The sequence below is a fragment of the Mustela lutreola genome, chromosome 6 (genome assembly GCF_030435805.1).
Source record: "Mustela lutreola isolate mMusLut2 chromosome 6, mMusLut2.pri, whole genome shotgun sequence".
Classification (NCBI taxonomy): domain Eukaryota; kingdom Metazoa; phylum Chordata; class Mammalia; order Carnivora; family Mustelidae; genus Mustela; species Mustela lutreola.
In genome coordinates, this window is record NC_081295.1 from 92,709,582 (window position 1) to 92,730,269 (window position 20,688).

Consider the following 20,688-nt stretch of genomic DNA (forward strand, 5'->3'; position numbering starts at 1 on the left):
GAGCGATGTCCCTCCGCGGAACAGACTTTTAAAAGTCCTGATTTTGTGCACGGTTGCTCCGCCGCTTGCCGGGAGCCGGCCCCTCCCCCCGGGGTCTATCTTCCCGTCGCTTTGGATTCACTTCTCCGCCGGTCCTACCTTTCAGAAAGTGGTTGTTTTTTTCTGTTTCCAGAATTGCTGTTCTTCTTCTCTTCGATCTGCCGATGGATTTTCAGGTGTTTGCAATCTTTAGATAAGCTATCTAGCTGATCTCCGGCTAGCTGAAGCAGTCTCAGCTTGCTACTTCTCCGCCATCTTGACTCCTCCTGGATGTTCTTGTTTTTAATAATAGCCAGACCAGATGCTAAATTCTCCTCGGCAACGTGCTGTATAAGTGAGAAGGCAAACAGCTGATTCCTGTTAAGATGAACACCAGGAGAATAAGCCAGAAAGTATGAGAAGTCTCTGGAGGTTTTTGCTTTGTAAACCCCTGTTTGGCAGAAAGATCACAGAACCCAGGCTGAAAACACAGTGTGTTCCTCCTGCACCCGTTCCTCATCGGAGCCGCTCGCTGGGGGCCTCCGGGGCCTCCTGCCTCCGCCAGCCGGCCCTCGCCTGAGCAAGCCAGAGGACTGGCTCGCAGGTTCCCCCAGAGGGGAAGTCGGAAGCCCCGAGCCCTTTGGCTTTCAATGACTGTAGAAAAATACGCATCAATAGGAGGAATTTTTTACTTGCTCCTTGCCATAGAAAATAGTGAAATCCTGAACATGAGCCAATAACTTTAAAATGGCATCTTTGTTCCATCTTTTTCACTCCCTTCTTCCCCCTGTCAGAGTCTATAAAACCTCTCGGTTATTATTTTGTTTTAGAATATGCCACACATGTAAGATGCTGCTTTCTTCTCTCCCAGGGAGCTGCCAGAGCCAGAGGCGCTGTGGGGGCTGGTGGAGGGGCCCACTGACCAAAGCAGGCAGAGACCAGTCCTTACGCTGCTGCCGCTCAGGTCACCTCAGGAGGCTGGCCTGAGGTGGCTTCCGTGAGAAAGCAGGGGTGCCCTGAGTGAGGGGTCCATACAGCGCCCTCTGACCATCTCTCTCTGAGGCCTTGCCTGCAGGCCTGCAGGAGAGTGAGGGAGAGAGAAGGAAGGGCTGCGGGGAGCAGGTGGAGAGGCACATTGTAGTTCTAGAAAGTCCCTTTGCTCCCCTGGCCTCTTGACACCACCCTCCTGAGCCCTCCCCTGTGATTCACAAAGGGGCATGCTAGCTCCCCCTTCCTCACTGATTTCTTCTTCCCTAACTGTCCTCGAGGTTCACTTGGCCCCAGCCTCCCTGAGATGAACATCCTGGGGAGAAAGGAATGGAAGCAGATTATTTACCTCCTTCCCCCTTAGGATGGCACTGAAGGCCATTCTTTTAATTTCCGTTTGGGGGAAAAGTTGGATTTGGTACTGGTGGCAGGATCAAGTAATAACAGTAAGACTCAATATTTAATTTACACTGTACACTTGACTATAAGTCTGGTGCTTTGATTGGTATTTCACGTGCCTTGTGTCAGACTTCCCAGGAGCCTGTGAAGAAGTTAGTACTGTTTTTAACCCTCTGTTTTGGATGAGGAGACCGAGAATCAGACTGTCCCAGGGTTATACAACTATGAAAACTCAAGCCTCCATCTGCCCAATTCCAAAAACTACGTTCCTAAGCTAAAACTTGACATGCCATCTCAGTTATCATCCACATAATGAGAATTAAATGAGTTAACGAGATAAGAAAATGCCTAGCACATAATAGATAGACGGTACCCATTATTATTACTCATCATAATTAAGACAATTATATTAAAAAGCATAAATAAAATTTTCAGATCGGGTGAATCACCAAAGAGCACCAAGTGGAATAACTTTTTAGAAACTATTATTTTAGGTGGCTCAGTCAGTTAAGCATCCGCCTTTGGCTTGGGTCATAATCTTGGGGTCCGGAGACGAAGCTACGCCTCAGGCTCCTTGCTCAGCAGGGAGTCTGCTTCTCCCTCTCCCTCTGCCCACCCCCCCCAAAATAAATAAATAAAAGTCTTTTTAAAAGAACCATTATTTAAACGGTTTAAAAAATGTCACTCTTTGAGAGAGTAAATTTTAAGAGAGAGAGAGAAAGCACAGGAGAGTGTAAGTGGGGGAGGACAGGGGAGAGAGAGAATCTTAAGCAGGTTCCACACACCTCATGGAGCCTGGTGTGGGGCTCAGTCTCACAACCCAGAGATCATGACCTGAGCCAAAATCAAGAGGTGTACACTTAACCAACTGAGCTACAGATAAAAGGTATTATGGAACTTAAATCGGCAGTATTGGCTTCACGTAATGGGAGAAAGATCCAGGCCAAGAAATTTCTGTCAGCATCAACTCTTACCTTTCCAGGAGTGGCTTTGGCATCTGTCTCACCACCTGACAAAGGGGCAGCACTGAGGGCCCCCATATCTGAACTGGCATCATTAAGAGGCAATGCTATGTAGTGGAGACAGCTGATCGGAGGCCCAAGGCTTGAGGAAACCCAGCTGCAGCCTGAGATAGGATGCTGGTGTGTGCCAAGCTTTGCACACACGTGTCCAGCCTGGAGGATCCTGGGAAGGGGGCATCCTTGCTCCCAGCCCTACATTACTTCAGTCTCTTTTGCTGAATAGGTGGGGCTTCTCCAACTTTCTTAAAGCATTTTACAGACTATTTCCTTAAGTCCACCTGATATGAAATTGATATCCCATTTTATTGAAATCCCAGAGAACAGAAGTGACCTCTCTCCCTGTTGCCACTCTGCTTCATTTTTGCAAATATTTATTGAACCCCTGCAATGGGCAGAGCAATAGGCTGGCAGGCTCCCCTCCACTAAAAAGCATATCAGAACGGGGTGTTTGGGTGGCTCAGTGGGTTAAGCCTCTGCTTTCACTCAGGTCATGATCTCAGGATCCTGGGATTGAGCCCCGCATCAGGCTCTCTGTTCAGCAGGCAGCCTACTTCCCCTGCTCTCTCTCTGCCTGCCTCTCTGCTTACTTGTGATCACTCTCTCTGTCAAATAAATAAATAAAATCTTTATTTAAAAAAAAAAGCATATAGGAAGACATCTTTGTTTAATTTAATGCCTCCCAATAAGAGGTGTTTGTCAGGACCTCTTTATGGAAGCAAATTCGTGAGAGCTTCAGATTACCAACAACAGAGATTAAAAAGTTAGCAATTGGTTTCTAGAGAGAATTTAGATGGTTTTGATTTCTGCTTATAGCCAATTTCATTTCCCATTTCTCATTTCCGAAAATACTCAACGTATTTATAAGGCACTTGGCATCTATATTTAGTCATACAAGCCTTTCATTTCCACCACAATATATGGGAGGCTTGGTGTTTAAAGAGTGGGTGATTTTCATACAGGCAAAGGGAGAGGGGCCGCTCTTCCATTTTCTCTTCCTCGCCGTAACAGCCGTGCGGCCAACCATGCGTGGAGGGATTGAGGTATGTTTTGAAAGGGGTAGCAGAGAGTGGCAAAAAGATCTGGGTTCCAGATCCTTAACCCCTACGGACTAAATATGTGACCTTGAACAGGCCACTTAACCTCTCTTGACCTCCTCCTTAATAGTGGACAATAATATATTACCTGCTAGATGGCATGTTAAGAGAGTATGTAGTAACTCTTACCTGTAGATGAGGAGTGGTTTCTAGAACACAGAAATTATGAGCAGTTTTAAGAGGTGCCGCTAGAGTCTGCCTAGCATTAAGAGAGAATGAGGTCCATTGTTTCTCACAGAATTGGCAAAACTGACCATTTTGTAGAGGGTGAAGAGACGGAATCCCAGAGAGGTCAGATCACTTACGCGAGGTCACCCTGAAATTGAAGAGGGGAAGCCAAGTGTTGAACATCTACTTTCGAGCAGCTCCCATCCTTATTCTCTGAAGAATCTTTGCTCCTTTATGATGGCAGTGTATTCCTTCATGAAGCCCCAATGCTTCATTACTTTTCTAGTTTTTATGAACCGATTTTCACTTGATAGAAACTCAGGCAAGCTGATTCTGTTAAAAACTTCGTATACTCATGTAAAGAAACTTCCAGCATACTGATTCCATACCATGCTCCAGCTAACCATATTGAAAGACACCTGTTATATATTATTTCAAAAACAAAAAAAAAACAATAAATTTGTACACCAGGCCTGACTTGGTGAGTGGAGCATTAAGGCTAAGAACATCCATGCCGTTCCTTCCTGGACAAAGATGACCTATCCCTTTAGTGGACAAGTAGACAAGTAAAGGAAGGAGGTCCTGGCCTTGTTGTGGTCAGGGTCTTTCTCTTTGCTGTTTCATGGTCTGACTGTAGGGATGGGGCCACACTCTTGACTTCCTTAACATGGTATCCGAGGCCTCTCAACAAATGAAAGCATGGCAGCTAATCTTGAAGAAAGAGAGAATTTTCATCTCAATTTTACCTTTTATTTGCTTATTGAGTTCCCTACAACCGACCTCTCTCCTCTTTGCAAGCTGCAAAAGGAAATCCCATGCCAATGGGGAAATGATGGTGCACATAGGTCTCGGTATCATGTTAGCGGACAAAACTGAGTGGTTCACCATCTGACCCCTGATTCAGGGTAGACATAACCATATTGTGTTAGGCGATGGCAGCACAAGCCATGTGCAGGGCAGGAGGAGGCAGAGGGCTGAGAGGAGGGAGAACTGGTGGCCTCACTCCATCCCTTGCTGGAGAGAATGGTGAGAGAGCATCGTTGCTTTGCCTCACCATCGGCAACTGTCATCTGATCTTCAGGGAGGGGCTGCGTTTTTATTCATGCAATAACCATTGGAAATGATAGAAATGAAAATGAGTGAGACATATCCCTATCCTCAAGAAGCTCACCACCTTCTCAGAGAGACAGAAAGATAAACTCTTAAGTGACAGTAGAATGGAGCGGTGCCACTGTAGAGATGTGAATGGAAGCCTGGCTTCCCACCCTCTCCCCTGCCCCACCAAAAGGAGGTAGTGACTCCTGGCCAAGCAGGAAGATGACACTTGAGCTGATCTGGAAGGATGAGTAATTCTTGGTCTTTTTGGGTCTGCAGCCTTGCGGGTTTTGGCCCCACATCCACCCTGGAAGTAGGCAGACCACCCCTTCCCACCATGGAGATCCCGCTGACAGTTCTCCAGAGAGACAAAGAATGAGATAGTGCCCCTGGGCTCTGTGGTGTTCCTTAGCATGCCCTATCACACTTCTACTCTGACGATGAGCAAGAGGGATTCTCAAAGAGGTTAGATTTGGTGGTGGGGCGTGGTTTGGGGTGAGCGGTGTCGGAGCCTTTGTGGGGTATGAGTCATAAAAATGTTGAGAGGGCTCAATGTGGCTCATTCGGTTAAGCGTCTGACTCTTGGTTTCTGCTCAGGTCATGATCTCAAGGTCGTGAGATTGAGCCCTACGTGAGCTCCATGTTGGACATGGAGTCTGCTTGGGATTCTCTCCCTCTCTCTCCCTTTGCCTGTCCACCACTAAAAAAGCTTTAAAAAATGATGAGAAGTGACTGCATAAGATATCAAACTTTCAGAGTGTAGGTACATTTTATCTAACTGCTTATTCACCACCAACGACCATGTGCAGTGGAGTCTGGATGAGTGAGGGTGACTTTGGTACATAGGGCCCGTTGGCATTCAATAGGGAAGGGTGACAAGTACAAATGGGTGGGATTAAGTTTATGTTCTGGATGGTCACATACTCAAAGAAAGGAGTGAGAGCTAGGCCTGTGACTGACCCTATGCTAAACTTTAAAGCAGGATCTTGCGGTCTTCTCCACCCACACCTCCAGCCGTCCCCTTTGGAGGCCGGCCCTTGGCCCTGTCTCTCTCCCCAAGGCCACACCAACTAACCCTGCACTGTGGACCTCCCCTTTTATAAATGAACTTGCCCTGACCCTCACCTTTGAGCCGTCAGTGTATTTGCATTTCAAGGGAACCTTGAACCTCACTTCCAAAGCCACATACTCTGCTCGAAGGGCAGAAACCTTCCTTGGGAAGCTTTTTAGAGATCCCTCACATCCCATCCTGGGGGCCACTGCTGCCTTCATGTAGGCTGCTCTTCCTTGTTGAGCTAAAAGCCAATCCTCCTTTTCTTAATCTCTCTTTCTCTCTCTCTCACTCTTGCTCTCCCCCTTTCTCTTGGCCAAATACCTTCTCCAGACAGACGCTTTGAGGTAACAGAGGGTTCTTCCTGTCCTCAACCACCACAGGTTAGAATGAAATGTAGAAGAGTTCTGGTTCTACCTGAAGCTCACTTGAGGAGCCCAGCATTTATTTCCGTCTCTGCAAGCGGTGGTTTATTGATTAATGGAATCTTTATTAGGGTTATTAGGACACATAAAACACACGCACATGCACATAAATCCATCTCTACCCCTCCCAAGCCCCTGGCTGGCAAAACGAGTTCTATTTCCAGCCCTGATATCTTGCCAGTTTGTCATTCTCCGTCCTGGCCACATCAGCTTCCATCGGGTTTGGGTTTATTGGCTACACAGTGGAGTTTATGTTGTCATAGAAATTAGCCTTGATGGACAGGGATATGGCCGGGGGATCAGGAGAGGTCAGCAGCCTCGTGGTGTTGGCATGGCTGAGATACTAGGGTGCCTGGAGCCCTCTCCAAGAAAAATCAAAGCTGGCTCACGGCAGCAGCAAACAAGCGCAACGAGACCCTCCTGAGGGACGGGAGCTTGGACGTGATTGTGAGCCGTCCAGTTCCCACTCCACCCGCCCGCCCTCCCCCCTTCCTCCCAGTCCTCCCGGTGCCCCCCGGTGCCAAAAATCCTTCCCCGTGCAATGAAGGCAGGGCTGGGAGGCCTGAGGTTAAGCCTCTCTCTTCTCCAGTTCGTGGTTAGCTTTTGCAGGCTCTTGGCTGTTTGACAAAGTTGGATAATAATTCAATATTTCTTACTGAAATACTTGACCTTATTGTTAGTTTTTGTGACAAGGGGAATTTAAAGGAGCTGCAAAAATGCAAGCAAGTGTGGCTGAAAAAGGCCAGGGTAGGCCACTGAGCAGTGAACAGTTTCTTTTTCTGACATCTATAAAATTTAGGTGAAAACAGGTCAACATTGATGTTGGCAAATGGGAAAGCCAGTTCTATTGTTAGCAAATGAACTTCAGATAGAAATGTAAGTCTGGTTCAATCAAAACCACGTTTGGTTTTAGACACCAGCGATGTGCTTTCTATTAAAAAGGGGGGGGGAGTTATTTATAGAGACACACAACGTAAAAATATTTTTTGGCCCAAAGGATCATTTTCTAAATATCAAATCAACTTGTTGAAGTACAAGATGAGACCACTTTCATTTTCTTTTTAAATTTGTAGGGCATATGCTCCCAGAATTCTCTCTTCTCTTTATTTTGAATTGGCAAGGGCTGTTGAAGATTAAAATCGTATATTAGGAAAACCCGGCATTGCCTGACGTTGGGACTTGCTGGAGACTGCCAGCTGGTGGCTGAGAAAGAAATGAAGTTATAGGATTCAAATGTATGGCTCCCTGGATTTGGCCAGAGTATTAGAATCCCTTTTATAAGCTCCACTCAGGAGTCTCATAAGACAATTTTGAGCTCACAGAGGAGGGACATAAGAGAAGTTCAGTCGCTTGCCAAGTCCAGATCATGGAAGGTCACTTAATTTTAGCCTACAGGGCAGCTTGCTGATCTTACTTTCTCTCTGTCCTCAGACCATCTGAGATCCTTGTCCTGCTGGGAGCTGGAACAATCGTCGCAAGACAGAACCCCTTCTTTTTGCACAGCCTCCCACCAGCAAATGAGGAGACTGATGTCCAGTGTCAAATGTAGTTTGGTCGACAGGATTCTGGAAGTGTTGACCTTTTTTTGGGAAAGCTTTTTTTTTTTCTTTGAATCGAGGTGAAATTCACATAACATAAAATTAACCATTTTAAAGGGCCCTATCCGTGGCCTCTCTGCACACGCTCAGTGTTGTACAATGCTACATGTCATCACCCCAGACGGAAGCCTTGTACCCATTAGGCGGTGGCTCCCTGTCCCCACCTCCAGGTTCATGTTTGAGTACAAGTTGGTTAGCTCGGTTCCCACAGAGCGTCATTTTAGGGCTTCATGATTTTAAATAAGGTTCGGCTGTGTTTCTGGAAAGGCGAGGAGGATGGAGAGTGTTTCTGGTGGGGAGGGGCGGGGAACAGGAGAGACGGGGCGTCTGGGAGCACAGGGTCCCCAGAACCGGAGACTCTCTGAACTGGAGCATCTGTTAGGGGAGCTGTTCTCTCTGAGGCTGAGTGTCGGTCTCCTGCTGAGGTGATGATCCCTTTAAAATTCTCAGCATTCTCACTCCCCCTGCCCGCCTCCGTCTAGGAGGCATTTTCTTCCTTTAATTTGTGTTGGTAGGCATCCAAGTCTGGCACCAGGCAGTCCCCACTCGGGAAGCTGGGAGGTGGTGGAGGCTCACCCAGGTCTAGAAAGGGAGCTCTTGCCGGGATGCTAACTGCAAGCTGTCTCCTTCAATCCACATCATCCTGCAGGATAATCATTTTCAAATGGCAAACAATAATAAAAGCTTTCCTCTATTTTGCTTCCAAGCGTCAACGTATCTACACAGGCTGTGTAGATGTGTGTGTGTGTGTGTGTGTGTGTGCGCGTGTGTGAATTGTCTGTCTAAGAAAAAAAAAGGCAGTTTGGGGAGCATTTGAGGATGTTGGGCAAGGCTGGAATTGCTTTGGGTGGCTTTCCAAATACTGTGAGAGGCCGACCTGAAACGTGGGTCAGAGATAGAAGAACTAGATTGTCATGTGACTTAAGTTTTCAGCCTTCATTTGGAGACCCTGCAGTCTCCCTCCAAATGAAGACTGAAACTTAAGCCAATCCTCTCCAGGATTGGGTCCCTTGTGACCATAGGGGCAGCTCATAGCAGAGAATGGGATAGAAGAGGGGGAACGCAGGGGCCAGATCTGCCTACTGAAGATGTGTGACTAGATCTTGAAAGGAAAGTCCCAAATCTTCAGCCTCAGCAGGTGGGTAAGCCTGATATTCCCTCAGGGTGCCTGTGTATTCTGGGGCTGCACAGAGTCCCAGGTCTCATTTTCTTGAAGAGTTTGGGGTAGGGTGAAGTGAAGTCATTTAACTGGTAAGTAATTTCAACCATTTAAAAAATATATCATATTTATTTATTTGAGAGAGAGAGAGAGAAAGAGAGCATGAGCAGGGGGAGGAGCAGAGAGAGAGGGAGAAGCAGACTCCCTGCTGAGCAGGGAACTGGACATGGGGCTCAATCCCAGGACCTGGCATGACCTGAGCCAAAGACAGATGCTTACCTGACTGAGCCACCCAGGCTTTCTGACATATTTTGAGATAAAAATGCAGATGAATAAATTATGGAATTCAATATAAAATTCAAAAGAGTTATAAAGCTAAAACAAGACTTTGGAGAAATCTTCTACTTGTAGTAGGTTACTTTGGGCCAGATTTAGGGTTTACTTTCTATAGTCAGGTGACTAGAGTGAGAATAATTGAGAAGTCCTGTCAGTGTTTGGGGCATTTTTCCAGAGGCCTGTGGAGTAAAAGGATCTTATAGAATTTTCTCTGCCCACACCCTGCCCTTTCACTCGTGCAACTCTCATAGTCTCTGAAACCCCACAGCCCCCTCCCTTACGAGGACTCCTTACCATTCGTCCTGACCCAGCTGTGCAGGGCAGCAGGTGGGGCTAGCTTCTGTTGTGTGCACCACGAGGTCGGTGCTCTAACTGTCATACTCTTTTGGTTATCTGTCTCTGCCTAACAAACTGCGCCACAACTTAGTGATTTAGACAACAGCCATTTTATTGCTCCTGGTTCTGTGGGTCAGGAAAGCAGGTGGGGCTCCACAGAGCGGCTCTGGAGGGTAGCTTGGGCTTCCTCACAGCATGGCAGTCCAAGGGTAGGCAGAGTCTTCCCCGAGCTCTTAGAAGAAGCACACAAGTGGAAACCGCGCATCGCTGAGGGTCTGCCTTAGAGGGGCGGATGGGCAGGGTTGCTTCCATTGTGTTCTGTTGGTCAAAGCCAGTCACAGGGGCCAGCCCAGAGTCAAGGGGAATGGAAATAGACCCCCAGCTCTTAAGAGGAGAAGAGGCAAAAGATGTTCAGTTGTCATCAAACAACTACATGTAGCTGACGCACAACCCGTCTGGCTTTGATGCTTGTGATCCTATCTGCTCTGCAATCATCCCTCTTAGATTTCCCGGTTCTTGATGGTCCCTCACAGGGCCAATGGCAGTGGGCCTTTGTCAACCTTTGGCAGTTATTTTAGGCACCAGTACCAGGAGTTTGAGAGGAGATTTGGGGGCACGAGGCATCTCCACACAGGCAGACCCCTCTTCATCCACACTTCTCTAGTGCTGGGATGGGTCAGGTGTATGTCAAATATACTGGAATTGAGGGACTCTTGTTAAAGGGAAAATAGAAGCTCACACCAGCTCAAGTTTTGAGATCTGCATGGGAGAGTTGGGTGGCAGGATTCCTCCAGACTTTCCCAGGGTACCTGGGGGCAGTCAGGCTGGGAGGGCAGCCCTGGTTGCCACTGAGACTCAGCAGGGTCCAAGAGCCACCCTTCCAGGAAAGCAGAGAAAGAGGGTATTGTTTCCTGCCACTCGAAGCTGCTGATGACAGTACAAAGGAATGCAGTGGGGACCCTCCCTCTGCACTGGGGAGGATTAGAGACTGAAGAACCAGACTCTCGGCCTCTGGGCACAAGGTGTGGGAAGCACTGTGGGGGCACAGAGGGGTGTGAGCATTCCCTGGAGGGGAGACTTGTGGATTCTGGAATTGCACCCCTCCACCTCCCAGCTTCTGACAATTCCATGGACATGGTTTCCTCATGTACAAAATGGGGACGCTGGTTCTCAGGAAAAAAAATTTTTTTGATGATTAAATAAAATATATAGAAGGCCTAGCATGCTTCTTGCCACAGGGTAAACACTTAATAAGCACGAACTTCTTCCTCTCTAAAATGTTAGAAAATGAATCCTAGACATCATTGAATCCCATTTGTGCATGACCCAGCTGAGGCCTGGAAATGTTAAAGTGACTCGTCTAAGTGTAAGCAACATGTCTGTGAGTCCCTCTGTCCCCCCGTCTGCTCAGAGCTCTCCCTTCTGCCCCACCAATGTTCAAGCCCCTCCAAGGACATAGAGAACTTTTCCTCACAGCCACAGTGCAACTAAAAATGGCCACTTTTGCCTTTATTCTTGGGTAGAGTACACATGACCTTGAAGAACATAGGGGCGATCAGAAAATGCTAGCAGCACATTACAACATAACAGGACAAACAACAACAACAAACAACAAAGCCGCCAAAAAACCTAACGCACCACGCACAAGTTCTACACAAAATTCTTTGAATAAAACCATCTCCTGAAATCACATTAGTAAGTCCTTGCTCCTCTATCAATTTTTTTCCACTTAAAAAAGTTATTGTAAAGATCAGAGTCATGACATTTCGGTCTGTGGAGTTCAATTTCCTGGAGCTGGACAGTCAGGAGGCTTGGGGCTCTGGGGAACACAGAACTGGAGCCCCATCCTCTATTACCGAGCAACATCACCCCCAAACCCAGCGGTGCAAGGGAGCAACATTTGATTATGCTCACGGATTGTGCAGAGCGGACACAGCAGGTCTCCACTGCAGATGTGTGTGGCCTCTGCTGGGAAGGCTCGAAAGGCCGGGGTGTCTCTGCTCTGTCATCCAGGCCAGATGCCTGGATGGCCTTCACTGGGATTGTCTCCTGGGGGACATCTGTGTGGGTCTCTAGCGTGCTGGCCTTGGGGTAGTTAGGCTTCTAGCTTGGGTGCTGGGCTCAGAGAACAAGGGTCCCCACTGACCTGGTGGGGGCTGCCTGGCCTCTGTCAACAGAGCCTCAGAGGTCACATAGCGTCACCTTCACCATCTTCTATTGGTCCAAGTGTTCAGGAGCCCACCCAGATTCAAGGAGGGGGCCCCACCCTTGGGCATGAATCTCAAAGAATAGGCAGCCATGTTGTTAAGCCCTCCCATCTGGAGATCGTGCTTTCTGGAGGCTGACTTCCCACCATCTAAAGGAATTGGGTGCCATTTCTGGAAAAGAAAGTCAGTCTAAGAAGTGAGATTGGGACACTTGATGAAACATGGGACCATCTTGCCTAATCCTGGGAAAGTATGCTTTTTAAGCAGTTTGCTTAACATTTTCTTCTGCAACACCGGGGCCGTGGGACAAGAGCACCTGCGTTTTAACAGGAGGGGACTGTCCCAGGGGACACTGAAGCCTTCACCTGGGGGCCAGTGTGGCAATGAACTAGACTTTGCATTTTTATTTTTTTCCCCACTGACAGCAGAGGAAACGTCAGTGCGGGGAAAATCTGCCCCCCCCGAGCTGAGCAAAGGGAGTTGTAGCCCTCCTTTAAGAGGTGTTTGGGCCTCACCCTCCAGCCTTCCCCCCACCTGTGTACATATCCAGAAGGAACATCGTTTGTATTGAGTCCAAAGAGGAGTCTTTGAAGCCCTCAGAGATCTTCAGAGCAAAATGCTGGGTGAGGTCAGGGCATTCAGGAGTCCTGAATGAAGGGAGGGAGGCTGGGTGCGTGCCAGCCCGGGGCTGCTGGAGGCTGAGCAGAGCTCCAGTGATGCCCCGCTCACGCCTGGCAACCCAGCCATGGTATGGTCTGAGGCCAGAAATGCGAATCAGCACACTTTCCCACCTCTCCCCCATGTGCTTGTGCTCCCGACAGTTCAGAGTTTTGCTCTGGGCTGGCAACAGTGTTAGTCACTTTAGATGATGAACCTCTCTCATTTCATCCTTGCCATACTCCTGTGAAGTAGGCATTATGGTTCCTACTTTACAATTAAAAGACTGAGGCTCAGAGAAGTTAAATATCTTTTCTAAGGTCACACAGCAAATAGAAAGGGGCACTGGAATCCCCAAAAGGACAGGGCCTGTTTGCTTTTCCAAAATCAGCATGTTGTTGTCCTCCAGTCTTCACTCCATTCCACACTTTCTCCTGTGCTGGAAACCATGAGGTTTCTATCACCAGGCTTCTTGATGCTTGCAAAACCCAATCCCTTCACAGTTAGGGCCAAGAGGGAGTGTTCTGCAAAACGGATTTGAAGAAATGCCTTAGAGCTGTGCTGTCCAATAGGGTAGCCCCCAGCCAAACTTGACTGTTTAAATAAAATGAAACAAAATTAAATAAATGTAAAATGCAGTTCCCCAGACATGCTAGCCATATTTCAAGCGCTCAATAACCACAGGTGGCTAATGGCTTCTGTGTTAGATGGCAGAGGGGTAGGGTATTTGAATCATTGTGGACAATTCTGCACAGTACTGCTTGAGAGACTACGTAGAGGAAGAGCCACATTTTTTTATACCTGGCACCATTGTCAGCTTTATTAATACTTTCAGTGGTACTCGAGGCATTGATTTATCCCAAATCTTTTTCAGAGGTAAAATAATAGGTCATATTTTTATGGTACTTTATAGTTTACAAACTGCCCTCCTGTTCTTACTCTCATTTAACGCAGCAGCCTTGCAAAGTATGGTAGATAATGACGTGACAGGTGAAGTAACAAAGGTTCAGAAAGGTCAAGCAACTTGGCGAAGGTTCTATAAACAGTAGACGGTAGAGCCAAAATTTCAACACAGGTTTTCTCATTGTATGCTTTCCACAGTGAGAATTTGGGCATATGACGCCTGAAATTATCCTCAGGCAAAATTATTAAGTCAAAACTAATTTACCAGGGTTCTTGTGGGGAGAAGGGTGCTTGTCAGTTTTTCTTGTTTGGACCATCGGATTTTTTCATTAGGTCTTGCCACTAACAAATACCTTTGTTTTCTTTCCAAAGTTGTTGGCAGCTTCTATAATTATTTTACCATGAGAACAGTTTACACTGGTGCATATTTATTAATTGGAAAATTACCTTTTTAAATTAGTTTATAATGAGAATGATTATGTTTACTGTCACTTAGACAAGTGGTAAATAAAAGAGAATCAATTAAAAAAAGTAACTTTCCAGAACTAGGTGAGATGGAAGATAGATCTACATAGAAAGATAACCAACAGGGGTGCTGGGGGTTCAGTTGGTTGAATGTCTGACTCTTGGTTTTGGCTCAGGTTACAGTCTCAGGGTTATGAGATCAAGCCCTTTGTTGGGCTCCATGCTTAGTGGGGAGTCTGCTTGAGATTCTCTCTCTCCTTCTGCACCCCCGCACCACCCCAGCTCTCCCTCTCTGAAATAAATAAAATCTTTAAAAAAAACCAACAAGGTAACCAACAATACCTGGTCAAGTATGATGTGTGTCAGATTAGCATATGAACAACAGTTAGTTTTTCACTCATTTTTAAATATAATTTAAAATATGTACCATCCACTGTTCTAGATGCTGGAGGTAGTAACCAAGACAGATGACCAGCAAACCTGAAATAAAATAGATAACATTAAGACCAGGTAGGACAAGAGTTTTGTGTAAATAAAAGAAAAAGGGGGGTGGGATAGAAAGTGATGCAGTGGGTGGGGATACTGTTTTAGTTTGAGTATGAACACTTCCACAATGGCCAAATTCAAGCTACCAGTATGACATCACTAAAACGAGAGTTGTGTCCACAGTGGGCTCTCACGGGCTGGGGTGGGCTGTCTCCACCACGAATTTTCTTTCCATCTCTGCAAAGTGCCTGGGCACCTTTTCTATGGGATCTCTAGAGATCCTGGTCCTCTCATACTTTCTGAGGGCAAGTAGAAACCACAAATGCTTTTTTCTCGGCTAGCCCTGGGAGCAGCTGGTGCTTTGGGGCTATTTTGCCGGAGTTGGAGGCTTTGTTGTTTCAGGTTTCTGATAATTCCACGCCAGCCTGTCTCTGTTCATTGGAGTGCATGTGCTGGCTTGTCATTGCAAATGGTCACAAGGTCTGTGTTCCTGAAAGGAGAGGCCTGATTGTAAGCTTTTGCAGTATGATGAAAAAGAAGGAGCTAAGGCAGTGGTAGAGAAGAAAACCTGGCTTATGGTAAAAGTTCTTGTGCTTGGTCAAGGCCGTTTGCCGAAATCATTTCCCCGAGAAAACTTGATAGCATCGTGGAGAGGTGTTGAAACGAGGGGATTGGGATTTGGATCCCTCGATGACCTTGGGTAATCATGACACTCTTTGAGCTCAGTGTTCCTATCTCCTGTGTAAGGTCACGGTGAAGATTAAGTGAGCTAATGTGCAAGAGTGTGTGAAGATACATGCAAAGTGTCTAGCATGGTTTCCGGAGCAGGAGAGGTACTTAATTCATGAAATCTCCCACGGGAAGAGCAACAGCCATGGGTATACAAGGAAACAACCCTAAAGCTATCCTCCTTGGGAGAACCTGGGAGGATCCAGACTGGAAAAGGTGGATTGAGGAAGACCCACATGTGACAGGTGCTGAAAGGACAGAGGAGTGGGTGGAACTGTACCTCCAGTCCAACAGCTGAGACTCTAACAACTATGAAACTGGGGCTTTATTTGCCATCACTGTGCCAGCTGGTGGCTCTGGATTCCTCATTAATTGAATGGTGACAGTGGTAGTGCCCGATGGTTGATTTCTCCAGTCATACTGGGGAAGTTGGGAAAGAAAAGTCCCTCTGAGTTGCTTTGTTTGCAAAGTGAAATATAAACTAAGAAATATACATTAAGAACATTGCCTGTAGCATCGGTAAATCGCTAGAGGGTCGTTGGCCAGAATTTCCTATAATCCTAGAGTCTATAGATGCTAATCATAGTCTAGAGCCTCTCTTTGATATTCTGGGACTGTAGTAGAATTGATAGAGGAGCTGCATTTGACTTAGAATGAAATACGACATTTCATAAGCCAAGCAATGCAGAAAGAGCAGACGAAGAAGTAGAGAAAGACAAAAAGGGTGAGTGGGGAAACATCCCTTGAAACATGAGCCAGGGAGCATTAGATCATAACGGACAAAAGATCTGAGCTCCCAAGAATCCAAATGTTGCATTAAGAGCTGAGGAGTAACACAAGCAAGGAGGCTGTGGGGCTGGGGAGGGACATCCATGAATAATGGAAGGTGGTGGTCTAGAGACAGAATAACACCTTTCCTCCCAATGCAGTCCTAGGGAACCCAGCATGTCTGGGACCAGGACAGACTTGAAGCTGAGCTATCAGGACCCGTCTCATAGCATACCCCTCAAGCTGTGCTGGCTGGACCCTGAGCACGAGCCTCTGCAGTGAACTACGGCATCCTGCTAGGGTTCACACCACCTCTGGTATTCCTTGCACGCCCTGCGGCTCAGGGAGCTTTGTTTTCTCAGAGTGAAGGAAATGGCCAGGAGGGTGAAGTGGGCACGGAGAAACCAAATGTCTAGGAAATTGTTCTCCTCTTCACTCAGCCGGGTGAGTCCCTGAGCACCAGCTGCAGACAAGGAATAAGGGAGTGCCAACAGGTTAAGGAGGAAGAAAAGAGGAAAAATCAGGCAGGGTGAGCTACAAAATCCCCCGAGTCTGTGCAGGAGGTGGAGTGGAGAGCCACATTCTCTGTGAGGGCCTGGGTTCTTCACACCGCTCTGCCCTGGCTAGCCAGGTTAACGAGGGCAAGTCCCTTCAGTCCCTTCAGCTTCAGCTTCCACAGTAATAAAATGGCGATGCTGGTAGCCCTAGATGGGTTCCAAGTCCCCTAATCCTCTTCTTTTATCAAGGCCAGTGTCAAGGCTGGCTTCTGAGGGGTGCAGGTTTGGGCTGTGGTCCATTGGCTAATGTGGACAGGACCCAATAGCATCACCACCTTCGTGTTTCAGTGTTTGCCCTTCTTTTGTTAGGTCCAGTGGAGACTGGCTCTTGCCTGGAATGGTCAATACATGGCATTCACGGGGCGCCTGGGTGGCTCAGTCTGTTGGGCATCTGCCCAGGGTCCTGGGATCGAGTCCCGCATTGGGCTCTCTGCTCAGCAGGGAGTCTGCTTCTCCCTCTGCCTCCCCCGTCCCAACACCGGCTTGTTCTCTCTCTCTCGATCTCTCAAATAAAATATTTAAAAAAAATACATGGCATTCACATTCTGTCTGCCACATCATACTAACAGCAGCTAACAGCATGTGTTGTTAAATAACCCATGGTTTCCCACTGCTTCTGAGTTATATGTCAGGATGTTTAACTGCATTGCAAGTGCCATTGAGACAAGGAGCACCTTACCTGGACATCATGGCTGTGCTCTTATATTTGGACTAAGCATAGAGGACTTTGACAATTTAGCCTGGGAAGGTCTCCTGATCTTCTGAGAGCATCTATGATGCTCAGGATAGATTTTCCACCTGCTCAAAGTATCCTGGGACACTTAGCTGTTTATCAACTGACTCCTGGCTCAAGGGACCAGTCAGTCCTGTTACAATGTTGCTTAACTTGTAACGTGGAAATAATAATAGCCGCCTTGCCTTCATTTTAGAGTTCCAGGGAAGTGCTTGGAAAAATACCAAGTGCGAGGCAACTGTACGATTATTAATAATGTTGCTATTATATGTTTTGATTGATGAGATTTTGATAAAGGGAAAGGCTCCCTGCCCTCCCCCCATCCATAAGACCTGTTCCCAAAAGTACATCTCAGTCCACACTCCAAAGACATTTCTTGGAACCACATCTTAGTGTGGTTCACCCAATAAAAAGCCCCTCTGGCTCCAAGTGGGCATGAAAGTTCATCACAACATTTGCCATCAATAAAAAAACAATTCTTTCCATATGAAAAGCATTACTGCTGTCAAATGGTTATTGAGTGATGATACCTGAATATTGGGAACACAGGAACAGGGAAACATGCATACAAAGGGAAACTTCACAGGGCCGCCAAATTGTAAAGATAGAAATGCCAGTATCAGAGGGAATTGGTTAAGCAGAGCAGGGTACGTTTGCCTTCGCTGAGCAGGGACGATGAGGGGAGAAGGAGTGGTGGGAGGTGGGGAGAAGCAGCAGGGAGGAAGGAGAGAATCAGAACTGCCTGGTAGATGCGTCGCAGATGAGGGGGACATGCAGAGTGACCGTGACAGCCCACAGACCATGCTGCCATGTGGCTAACACTTTCAATCCAGGAATTTGTCAAAAATTATCTTCTAGAAAATATGGTCACAACAGCTGTTGCCTTTATAATCAGAGCTTCTTTGAGGCCCCGTGAGAAGGTCAGCTGCTTTCAGAAGCCCAAGCCATTACCTCTGAGCCTTTCCTGCCAGGACATCCTGCCTGCTCCTTCATGCCATTTTTCCCTCTGTCACACTTCTGTTCCCGTTCCAGCTTCTTGTTCCGCCACACATGCTCACTTGCTACCACTTACCCCTGTGGTCATTCCTGGCTGGCCAGACGAATGTTGGGTCCATGTGGTGGATGGGGTTGAACATGGCTTTATTCACTGCCCGGCAGGCCTGGGGTGAGTTACTTAGCTTTTCAGCCTCAGTCACTTGATCTCTTCAGTGGGAATGATCCATTGCCTTGTGGTTGAGGGTGAGAAGCTGATATAATCAAACAGTGAATATCCCATGGAAGGAGCTGGACACATGTGAGGTTGAGTGACCATATTCCTGGTTTGCCTGGGACAGTCCCTGTTTAGAACTGTTGTCCCTATGACATCAGTAATGGGACCCCATTTCATTCTTGAAAGTGCCATGGTTTGGGTGATAAATTGTATCACCTTGGGCATTGTGATTACCAACAGATGGAAATATGGGGGGTTTAAATGGGACTGGGAACTTTCCAAAGACCCCCAGGTCCTCAGAATGTGTGTCCCTTCCTCCTCTGTCCCAGAGCAGAATTTCATGTCTGTGTGTCGTGATTCACTTTCAAAATTAAAATTCTTCAGTTAGTCCATTAAAAGAAATAACCGCCCTGTTTTAATTTCAGCAACGGCCTTGGAATGAAAAGACTACTAATTACTCCAATTAACCAAGCACATTAAGTGCACATGTTCAAATGAATATTAACATACCATCCATCTTGGTCCTGAAATTCTTGAGATGCTGGGATGCATAAACATTTAGTGGAAGAAATTGTGACTGCAGAGAAAACACAAACAAAGCAGCCTGTTTGTTTGTGCAACTGTCTGCTTGGGGAGAAACAACCAAGAGACATGGAAAGACATGAGGGTGTTTCCCAGTTTATGTTTCCAATTATTGCCCAGAGGAGACAGAACAAAGAAACTCCTATTTATAGCCAAAGTCTAAAGTGGGAGGTGGCAGGGGTGGTGGGGAGGAGAAACTTCATCATGAGAAAACACAATCTACTATTGGCATTAATAAAATAAAATATAGTATAATAAAGCTGTAGATTATCAAAAGAACAAACCATCTTCGGGGAAAATAAAGGACTACTTCCATGTCTTGACTCCATGTATGATGTTCTCTAAAACGACTTTACTTACCAGGGGTGAGAGCCAAGGTGGGAGTGGGCTAACACCACTGGAGTGGAAGAGCTTTGTGGTGGAAGATAGGGCTGGTACCCAAGCTTCAGTCTATGACGCACCATTATACCTATTTCCAGCAAGGCCAACGAAGGCCACGTTTCTTTGTGCACACCACTGTCCCTTCTCAGAGCTCAGACTTCAGGAAATGCTCACAGGAAGCAGAGGATGAAGCTCAAGGGCAAGGTTAGCTACTCAGAAAGAATTCCGGGCCATGTACAAAAGGGCACAAGTCTCAGGATCTAACATGTTGGCCAGGGATGCCACAGTGGTACCCTGCTTGGTATGCCAGTTCTGCTGTCCCGCCTTGGAGGAGGGCACCTGTCTTGCATGATTATGGTTTGTCCTTTCTTCTTCCTTCCCTACTTCCTCCTCCCTGTATCCTCTGTTTAAAAAATTAATTTTAAAAAATAAGTATTAAGTACGTACATGGGCCACACACTGTGTCAAGTAATTTTCTGTATCATCATCTCATTCAGCCCTCATAACAACCCTTTAGAAGTCTGTCGTTACCATCACCAGTTTATAAATGAGGAAGTTAGGGCTCAGAGAGGTGAGCTAAGGTGCTCAGGTCACACAGTTGGAGTTCTAGAAGGCCTGGGAAATGGCCAACTTGGAAACCATCTGGAGACACCAACATTGATGAGGAAAGTGCCTCCATTTCCAGGGAATTGGTTCCGTGCCTTTTGGGGCTAAGCACTGGAAACATGGCTGCAGAAGCATCCTGGTCTAGGGCACAGAGGGTGCACCTGCCAGCCCCATGCAAGTGCCCATGGTATGGTTGATATGCCCTCTCCCTTCTAACATCATATTTAAAATGTCACAGTCATTACAGATCATCTAGTGTTGTGGACTGGGATTAGGGAGGGTCCTGGGAGAACATGCAAATGAGGGGTTTTGTTTATTTTTTGCATTCTAAGCAAATTGGCTTGTGTTTTTGAGGCTCTGAAGGCCATAGTGGTATTTCCTCTTTTGCTATGTCAACTCCCTTCAAGGGAAGCTATCAAGGAAGGGTCTCGATTCTGTATAACCTTTCTGAATGTCCAATGAGTTGAGTCTTTTTCTTTCTCAATCAGAGATTCCCTGAAGCTGGCTCAGGCTGGAAATGAATCCTCCTGCAGGAACAGACTAGAATAGGCATTATCATCACCATTCATTCAGTAATTTTTGCCTCTTCCTTCATCTTTAAGTACTCAATTGCTCTTACTTCTCTGGACCTGCAGAAACAAGAACAGTAAACAAATTCTATCACTTCTTTCCTTTTGGGTTTGTCCTTTCCTTCCATCCCACACTTATTACATTGG

General features: G+C 46.8%; 1 protein-coding gene across 3 annotated transcripts in view; it reads left to right on the top strand.

The window, feature by feature from the left end:
- Window positions 1–20,688, top strand: part of RUNX2 (RUNX family transcription factor 2) — a 230,410-nt gene that overhangs the window by 132,614 nt on the left and 77,108 nt on the right. Inside the window, exon 6 of one of the 3 annotated variants that reach the window (XM_059178136.1) lies at window positions 18,829–19,263. The exons of the other annotated variants lie outside the window; for them this stretch is intronic. Within the exon in view, the coding sequence (XP_059034119.1) occupies window positions 18,829–18,845 (17 nt within the window). The 3' untranslated portion in view covers window positions 18,846–19,263. Of the gene's footprint in view, window positions 1–18,828; window positions 19,264–20,688 lie in introns of those variants that run through there. 3 annotated transcript variants of the gene reach the window in all.